Source organism: Acromyrmex echinatior, chromosome 17 (assembly GCF_024713525.1).
Source record: "Acromyrmex echinatior isolate Ae372 chromosome 17, ASM2471352v2, whole genome shotgun sequence".
Classification (NCBI taxonomy): domain Eukaryota; kingdom Metazoa; phylum Arthropoda; class Insecta; order Hymenoptera; family Formicidae; genus Acromyrmex; species Acromyrmex echinatior.
Genome location: NC_141868.1, coordinates 7,089,222 through 7,099,094, shown reverse-complemented (window position 1 = coordinate 7,099,094; position 9,873 = coordinate 7,089,222). Strand labels below are relative to the sequence as shown.

The following is a 9,873-nucleotide window of genomic DNA, read 5'->3' as shown; positions in this document are numbered from 1 at the left end:
TTGAGATCAATTTGCTTTTCAATTTAACTTCAGTAAAATTACTTTCAATTCAGTCATATTCCATGTGTTTATATATACTTAATGAAATTCAGGATTGTGATCTCCATTTTATGAATCGGCTGTAATCTTGCAAAATAATTTTCCTCTTATTCTATTCTTTTACTATTCGCGTTTTCTATATTAGAACGAAAGAATAAAATGAAGAACAGGACGCTCGATTAGAATAAGGATGGAGATTAGACTAAGCGGAAACTTGATAAGCATCCTGACCTCACAAATGAAAAATGTGTGTTTGTAAACAACAGTTTTTAATTACCTAACACATAAAAATCATAAACATCATCGTATTTTCTTATTATGTAAACCTTTTTTTCATAAACAATTCGAGAGGAATGTCTAAATCAGGAAATCAGTAAGCGATAAGAAATATCACACGCCTACACGAAACGGATGTTTTCAAGCAGATATATTCCAACTTGTATTTCTAGTCCTGACGGAAGACAGAAGTGCAGAAAAATTTCAATGTACTGCATCAAAGATTAATTCTAATCTCCTTCATAAATTTTTATTATAAAATTTGAAAGGATTCAAGTAGTGTTTTACATAAATTTTAATAAAATGAAAATGTGTCGCAGTTTATGACTATTATAAAATTGTAAATTATGACTCTCTTCGCGATATTCAACTCATTATGTCCGTTAAAGTGCAATTTTTCAAATATAGTTTGTGTATGGTGTTGTATTTCCTTGTTTACATAATGTTAATTAAAACGAGAAGAAGCTGCGACGTAAAAGAAACGATAGGCGTGACGATCAAGCATCAGCCGCCAACGCTCCACTTTTCAACTTCAGATAGGATAATTAAGAATGTCGAGTCGGAGATCAACATGTTGCGGAGAGACGAATTGGAAGGTGCAACCATCGATTTACAGGTATATTTCTCTGAGAACTCAAATAAGTATTTAAGTAAAAGAAAAAAATAAAACTAAAAATAAGTAGAGACCTGAAATCTTCAAATAAATATATAATAGAATGAAAAAAAAACTCCCCGACGGGGAATCGAACCCCGGTCTCCCGCGTGACAGGCGGGGATACTAACCACTATACTATCGAGGAAGAGATACAAGAAGTTTGAAAAATGTAGTACTAGAAGTAAATGAATTCAAAATACAATTTTTAATTATTTGTGTGTAATTTAAAAAAATTTTCAGTCATTCCGAATTTCAATATTTATAAATAAATATTTTTTGAATCCTGAAAATTATTAAAATTTTTAATATAAAAAAAAGTTTTTAAAATAATATTTGATTCTATTCTATTTTTCCGATTATCAATTTATTTTACACATAAATAAAAATAATTTTACTTAAAAAAATTTTAATTGAACAGAAGAGTGCGACCCTACTCCAACAGATATCGAATGTCTGCGCGAAGTACAAGCTGAGGACTCCTCTTATCAAGAGGCATTTTTTATATAATGCCGAACATAAGTCGTTATATTGTTGGATTCGCAAGGTCGCGTCCACTAGTTTCACTAAATTATTTTCCGACATGAGCAACCGACAAGTCGACAGCCGTGATCTTTACAAGTAACTACTATTAATTATAATTAAAAATTAAAAATAAGTGTTTAGAAAAGCTATGAAAGAACAATGTAAATGTGTACTTTTGCTGTTTAATTTAAGTATATCAATTTAGTAGATCTGTTCTATTTAATTATGTTTATATGTAACATTGAGGATGACCCGATTGAGCTCGAAACGAGCTCAATCTCTGTTATTTGCTTTAGATCGTGATAATTATATTTGTTTCCTTTATTTATACATTTACATTGTTTTTTGGTTCATAGCCTTTCTAAACATTTATTTTTAATTTTTATTATTGAACCATGTTATATAATGTATTTTAATTATAATTAAATACTTACACTTAATATTCATTATCTTTACTATATATTATTCTGAGCGCGAGCGTGGCATAATAGACCAGACAGCGCACTGATCTATCATGCCAGAAGTCTCGGGTTCCTGGTAGAAACCAAAATATTTCTCCTTAATATATAAATTCAGAAAAATTTACTTTATTTTTTGTGTAATTTATTATATTAATTTCTAAGATAATTATATGTTAAGTTTTTTATTTCAACATATTTTTTTCATCTTATTTTGATGAGACTAAATTAATAATGTACAAAATGTCAATTTGCATTTGTAGAGAAGTGGACTTTTTATCGCCGGAAAGTTTGAAAGACCTGCAGCAATCTGCTAACAATAATACAATCTTCAAATTGCTTATAGTCAGACATCCGTTTCAACGGCTCATCTCATCATACCGGTAATTAATTTTATGAAAAATACACTGAGACAATAATTTCATGGTGTTCAGCAAAATCTGACTAATCAATTCAAGAATAATTCCAGGATATTCCATGTAAAAATTCTGATTTTTCCAGGATTTATTCTATTGATTAATTTTCATTATTTAATTAATTTTCATCGATTTGCACAATATTATATGCTTTACATTTAAATTAGGATTCTATACGAATGAATTAAAACGCCAACAAATTTGAAATAATATTATTTATTGCTTTATAAATACAAATAACAATATAACATCAAACGAACATTCCATCAACACAATTTTTCTACTACGTAGTATTTCTATTTTAGACATTAAATTCAAGTTTCTCATTTTTTATTGGTAACTTAAATTATATCCAATCACAATTTTTTTTCTTTTTTCACGCTTTGATTTTTTTTTAAATGAGTGTTAAATTCTAGGCAAGTCCTGAAACTTCAGAAGTTTTCCAGGAATTTTCCAGAAATATATATAATACATAAAATTCGAGTACAATTCCAGGATATTTCAAGGATATTTAAGGAGCGCAGGACACCTTGACATTAAATCGATAATTGATACGATTTTCACAAATCAAAGAGAGAAATACAAATTTATTCTATAACATCAAAATTAATCTCGATGAATAAATACTAATTTAAAATTATAGAGATCGCATCGAAGACAACAGTAAGTACAGCGCACAATCCTGGCTCTACGCTCGCCAAATTCTTCAACTCTCGAGGCCAGAACTCTTTCGTTTCAATGCATCGGGCGGCAATATTCTGCAAAGAATATTTTTGGCGGACAGAAGGTATACAACAAATGCTTGTATCTCTCATTTTCATATTCTATAATTAATCCATATAATATAGAATGTAGTACAAAATCCCTGTCTCTCTGCAGATTGAAAGTGGTACCTAGCTTCCGAGAATTTCTAGAATGGTTGCTGAAGCAACCACCGAATCACGATGACGTTCACTGGGCCCAATATGACACTCACTGCGCGGTTTGCAACGTGAGATACAATTTCGTCCTGAAGCTGGACGAATATACTTTCGGGGAGATCAATTACATCTTGACAAAACTGAAATTAGATAAAAATAATATCTACTTGCCTAGACTGCAGCGTACTCGTACGGGGATCACAAATTTTGATGTAGCATGCAAATACTTCCGCAACGTGACCACCAATATGGTCTTGCGGCTGTATAAAAGGTACAAAATCGACTTTAAGATGTATAATTATAAGTTACATAAGTATTTGCACTGTGCAGGAGCAAAAAATTGACAAGCAAAAAGATGACAAAAGCAATAATATTTAACCGACCAATAATCTTTTTGATAAATAATATTTTTTGAACATGCGATATTTTTTTGTAAACTGGATATATTCTGATTTTTTAAAAATAAATCTTGGTATTTTTATAAAATGAAAAAAATATAAATTTTTATACAATGAAGAAAATATAAAAGGCGAATATAAATTCTTTTTAGACAGCTTAGAAATCATTAAATTATTGAAAACGCATGTATTATTAATTATAAAATTAAATCACTATGATTTTTTATTACATAAAAATTCTTATTAATATAAGATTACAGTGACGAGGTGAGAATATTAATCAATAAAACACCTTAGTATAAGAAAAAAAAAACGATCTATTTTTTTGTTTACTAATCAAGATGACAATAGTGATAATATGATGATACGTTAGAATATATATTCTATCAATATACAAAATTAAATTAACTGTTAATATGGAACACGTATGTCACTAATAAGAAAAAATAAACTTTTTTTCACTCTTTCACATATAAATTACGCTATATTTAAAAATAACTCAAACTTTTGCATTTAATTTTTGCACAAATGTCTTACAGTTTTATTCTATTCTCTTTTATTCTCTTTAAAATCTTTCTTTGTTATTTTCTATCTCTTTATTTTTCGTTTCGATTGGAACTTCAAATGCTTTCGGATTCTTTCATTTTCAAATGAATTTCTCTTTCTTTTAAAGCTCATCTGTTACTTTCAGAGCTAATCGTTATCATCGTCACATACTATCAAGCAATCACCATCATCGGAAAGTTTCCGTTTCCTTAACGTTAATTTATTCAGTTCGGTTGAATTGTCATGAATTACGTCGTCGTTACTGATAATGCAGATATCGTCACTATCATCGCAATTATCAACTTCCATCTTACGTTTCTTAGCTGCAACTTCAGTTTCGGTTTCATTTTTGCGCTTTTTAGCTACCTCCGATGTTTCCATCACATTCTGCAAGAATATATTTTTTTAGCAAATAAATAAATAACAAAATAATCGAGAGAAACATTTCCCTAAGTACTCACCTGTCCATTAGAGCTGGAAGACTTCTCCGTTTTCTCTTCTTCGTTTTCCTTCGGTTGAAGCGCATTCTTATCTGCCAATATTAAAAATTGTGGGCTGTCATCCTTTGGATCAGGTTTCTCTCGATAAACTATATAGACGGTCAGTGAATAATTTTGCTGGAAGTCGTCGACTTTGAGAATCGTTCCATTTCTGATCCCCAACTCCTCCAATTTCTTATCGTTGTTGCCTTCTGTTTCACCTTCCTCGCTGCTAATAACAACAGAACCAGTTCCATCGATCATTACATCAGGGGCGATCATGTTGAGTCTGTTCTTAAGCACCAGCTCCTCCAGTTCTTTAATAGTCATGCTGGAGGTGTCAACTGCTAACGTAGCCTGCGGAGTAGGTGCACAAACGTAACACTGTGGATTGGGTGGATTCACTGCCTTTTCTGGAACTAGTAGTTGATTGCGGTGATTCATCTTCAAGCGCAAATAGACAGATTTACAAGCTCGCAAATTGTTCTCGAGGACTCGAAAAGCATGGAGGACCACCATGCCCGCAATGATAGCATTGGTAGTGGCGATCGCTGGAATTATGTTGCCAGCCATTGCTAAGGAACAAAAAGATAAATCAGAATTTAAAAAAATCAAAGATTTTTACGAGTAGTAATTGAACAACTTGAATAAATTTCATGTTCAAAATGAGACGCAGATACACTCCAGATCTCAAGGTACACTCTCAAAAGTTTGGAAACATTTTTTGAAAATTGACATTTTTGGGATTTCTTATTCAATATTCATAACATTAAATTAATTGTTGAATTCAATAACTATTATTAAATCTAAAGAATTAGTTTAAAAATCACATTGTTATAAATTAAGAATTATTTTAAAATCTACACTGTTATAGATATTTGAATATTTAATCCGAAAAATGTCAATTTTTAAAAAATGATGAAAAATTTTTTACTTGCAGTGTACATTGTATATAACTAGCTTTGTTTACAATTTTGAATATAACTTTATTATTGTATTAGGTACCATGGAAAATTCTTGTTTTTTCAAGAGATGTTTTTAGGGGAAAAAACGACACGAACTTTCCGCAGTATAATATACAATATATTAGATGTAGTAAAAAGAAATCCATTATTTTTCCAATAGATGGCTTTAGTAATCTGTATCTCGTCTACGCGTGATACAGCTTACTAAAACCATCTATTGGAAAAATAATGGATTTCTTTTTACTACACCTAATATATTTTGAAAAAAAAGAACAAGATACTGAGTGACGCTTCGTACGAAAGCGACCGACTCACACTCTTTCTGGATTCAGTCCTGAACTTTATTCCATATATACTTTGAATTTAAATTGAAAATTGTGAGAGTATAATGTGAACAGGAACACATTCTGAGAACTTATTTCAAGAAAGATATAGAACTGTAACAGAATTACTAACATTTGATATCAAATCTGCTTTTCTGAGGAATTCCGAAAATATGCGCGCGAATATTAGCACATGCAGCAACGAAATCCATAGCATATTGATCATCTTTATCCCAAACTAAATGATTGCCTGGTGATTTTTCTTGAGAAGACTTCAATGTTTGACTTAAGGTCTTCATCGATTCTGCAAAAATCGAGCCACACTTGGAAATGCTCCATCGTTGCTGATCCTTCAGTCCAGGCTGATTGATCTCTTTACTGCATCCAGCCACTTCAAGAAAATAATACATTATTTTCATTGAGAAAATTGACAAGAAGATATTTGTGTAGGACAATAACAAACCTCCATCAGGCAGTTCCCTCCATTTCAATGGCGTTGGAGATCGGCGCTTTTTCCACAAATTGTCCATGCTCAACAGGTACTTGATGTCATCATGGAAGAGTTTTGTGAACAGTTTTTCTGGGTCATAGTCGCAAGACTGGGCCCAAGCTCGTGTGGAAATCCTGTCGATATTGCCTTTATCGTTGGATTCACCTTGCAAAGCTTCTTCTCCTGCTGTATCTACAATATTAAATACTATATTAATAGAGGAAAAGGTGATAATGTGAGCCTCCCACTTACAATTATGTTACAATTAACACCATTTCTTGTAAAAGATTTTAATTTAATTTTAGATATCGAAATTGTGAAATAATTGCCACAACTGGCGCAATTTTTTTTGCTTGATCTATTACAAGATATATCGAAGTTTTTTGTATGATTTTTAATGTCAAATTTAATGTCAAAATTAAAGTTCGTAATATGCCTGGTTTATGCTTCGGTTTTAACTCTAAAATTCTAAAATTAAACCGATAAAATAAAGATACAGATTTCAATTAGGATCAATTAAAATTGGTAGCCTTATTAGCTGAATTTTAGAATTTTAGAGTTAAAACCGAAGCAAAAATCGAGCATTAAGCTTATATTCTAAATACCTTAATTCTTAAGGTGCTGTTATGCTATTTTAAGATCAATAAATAATCATTTGATATATCATTAACTTGAGTATTAAAAATAATTATCCAAAAAAATAAAATGGGAACCCATATTACCACCTTCTTTTCTATTATTATATTTTACTATCAATAATAACTTATTACTGATCAAATAATAGAAAATAAAATAAGAAATTTAGTTAAACATTAAAAATATTTGTATAAATCTTATGATAAGACTATCACAATACTAATTGCATTAATTATTATTAATGTTAATACTATTAGTGTTATAATTATAAATTATGCTAAATATTATAGTATATTTTGTATTACCAGCTGCTTCAGGATCTGCAGTATCCGGAGAAACATCTTGATCGGGATCTTCTTCTCCAAATAATTGACTGTAACATTTATTACACATTATAAAATAAATCAATTAAGAATTACTGTTCATCAAATTCATTTTTAATAATATAAATAAAAATTCAATTAAATTTACATATTTTAATTAGTGCAATACACAATCAATAAAATATCTTTTTAACGTAAATTGTTTTGTAATGATTACTTGAAGAGGTGTTTAGCCCAAACGATGCAATGAATGGGCTCACTGGGAGTGTTGCGGATGGTACAGCCAGGATAAGTCTTTTGCGCAGCTTTAGGCGTACATTCGTAGCATTGGCTCATGCCTTTTTTGATGAGTTCGACTTGACCTTCGTAACCTGCAGTGCCAGATTCAATCAATGGTACATCTGCTGCCAGACACATACGATTCACATGGTTTCTGGCTGCTCTATTGTCAAGAGCATTCAAAACCATTGTGAATCTTTTGAAAAAAGTTAAGCCAAATTCCGAACTGTAAACACAAAGTTTTAGAACATCAAATAAATATACGGCATCAACATTGCTGCAAGCAAAATAAAGCAGTAAAATAAACTTACGAAGTAATACTGTCGTGATAGTGTATCACTTTGACATCAGGATTAAATGTCAATGCCGTTTCACATGCTATACTGGCTTTTGATTTTCCCACGTGTTTCTTTTGAAACAGGAATTGCCTGTTTAAATTGCTGACATCAATTGTGTCCAAATCAATCTGGAAAATAAAGATCAATTGAGAATAATCTAAAGTTATAATATTATAATAATAAAATTATAGTCAAATATTATCCTCGTATTCTATAATACTCGTATAAATGTAACTAATTGGTCAATTCTTACAACTATACAATTTGCTTATACAATTGTAGAATGAGCTTAAGGAACTCAACATGTTGGATTTATTGGCTTATGTTATGACCTATACGATTTCTATCTTTAAGATTTTCATAGACTTTCTTTTTATATGTGAAATACAATTAATTAACAAAACATTAATAATGAAATAATTTGATTGAAAAACATATATGATAAGGAAACATACACACAAATTATAATAAAATTACAAAATAATAAATATTAAAACAAATCAATTAGTTAGAAACGAATAAGACAAAGAAAATAACACAAAATAATTATAATAACACAAAAGAAAAGATGGAGAAAAAAGAAATTAAAGGCGAGTTTTTAATTTATTGATTAATCAATCGCATTGTGCCAAATGTAACTTTATAAAGCAAAGTTACATTTTGCACATAACGCAACCAATCAATCGATAAATTGAAAAACTCGTCTTAATTCAAAAGAAGAATTCTTATCCTGCGAATATATAAATATTCGTAATGCATTCATTATTCAAAATAATGAAGTGTAAAATTATTAATATAAAAAGAAAATAAAAAAGAAGAATGCTTTATATTTATTATCGTTACTGTGAATATAAATCGAGGGTTTTTTTCCACAATAATAGAATTCGTTATATTTGCGCCTTCAACTCCATCATGAGGTTACACGACGCTGTATGTAAATCGTTCAAAAGTGAGGTTAACAAGAAAATTATACTTACAATTTCAATATCGGCAAATCCCGACATAACCAGATTTTTGAGGATCTCACAGCCGATACCGCCGGCGCCAACAACGAGTACTTTGCTACGTAAAATTGCATCGCGCAATTCTTCACGGAACAAACCGTTTATACTTGTCGCCATCTTGCCACTTGCTAGTTGCCAACTGAATCACTTTACTACAGCACAGCGACTGAGTTGACTGAGCAACCGGCGTCGCGGCGTCGCGCTTCCATTAGTTCCATTCCGAATAGCGGCATTTTCTTACGCATGCGCAGTGGTATTGGCTGCGTTCAGCAAACTCAATAGTTGAATGAGCGCTCGCTATTGGTGTATTCTTTTAAATCGTCCAGATTTTAGATCTAGAAGAGTACATCAATAGTAGCGAGCGCTAATTCAACTGTTGAGTTCATTGAACGATGTAATAATATCTTTTCATATTGACCTAATTTCCACCGAGGATTTAATCCGGATTAGAATGTAAAAACCAACCAACTACAGTCGAGCATTCCCCTGTCACTCAACTGTAGTTGGTTAGTTCTTACATTCTTACTCAATGCTTATTTCAGCGTCAAAATAGGTTAATATGAAAAGGCATTCATTTTTAAATGAGTTTTTAAATTTGATCTGTTCGACTTGTTCGCTTTTTTTTTGTACTTTTTTTAAAATAAAATAGATATATATTTTGCACTGAAAAGAGAGAAAATGAAAATGTTGACCCTAAAGCTCTATATTACTAAAGTAGTGTTTCTTTCATCTTGCCGACAAGGCTTCCTATAGGCTATTTCATCGCCATTTTGGATCTAATTATCTGTAGTTCAAGGAAGCTTTCC

The 9,873-nt window shown here is 30.8% G+C and overlaps 2 protein-coding genes and 1 non-coding gene across 3 annotated transcripts; 1 reads left to right on the top strand and 2 right to left on the bottom strand.

Moving 5' to 3' along the window:
• Nucleotides 1-38: 38 nt before the first annotated feature.
• LOC105146074 (carbohydrate sulfotransferase 11) lies at nucleotides 39-3,787 on the top strand. Its single transcript, XM_011056116.2, has 5 exons — nucleotides 39-931; nucleotides 1,389-1,588; nucleotides 2,214-2,333; nucleotides 3,010-3,153; nucleotides 3,246-3,787. The coding sequence occupies exons 1-5, from the start codon at nucleotides 692-694 to the stop codon at nucleotides 3,628-3,630; spliced, it is 1,089 nt and encodes a 362-aa protein (XP_011054418.1). The 5' UTR covers nucleotides 39-691; the 3' UTR covers nucleotides 3,631-3,787.
• Nucleotides 1,044-1,115, bottom strand: TRNAD-GUC (transfer RNA aspartic acid (anticodon GUC)). The gene has a single exon. It is a non-coding gene; the product is annotated as a tRNA-Asp (tRNA).
• A 194-nt stretch (nucleotides 3,788-3,981) lies between the features above and the next one.
• On the bottom strand, nucleotides 3,982-9,294 carry Uba2 (Ubiquitin-like activating enzyme 2). The gene is made up of 8 exons (XM_011056117.2): nucleotides 9,041-9,294; nucleotides 8,037-8,191; nucleotides 7,664-7,951; nucleotides 7,429-7,496; nucleotides 6,461-6,679; nucleotides 6,131-6,388; nucleotides 4,692-5,284; nucleotides 3,982-4,617 (listed from the first exon to the last, which is right to left on the bottom strand). The coding sequence occupies exons 1-8, from the start codon at nucleotides 9,182-9,184 to the stop codon at nucleotides 4,378-4,380; spliced, it is 1,965 nt and encodes a 654-aa protein (XP_011054419.1). The 5' UTR covers nucleotides 9,185-9,294; the 3' UTR covers nucleotides 3,982-4,377.
• Between the last annotated feature and the right edge of the window lie 579 nt (nucleotides 9,295-9,873).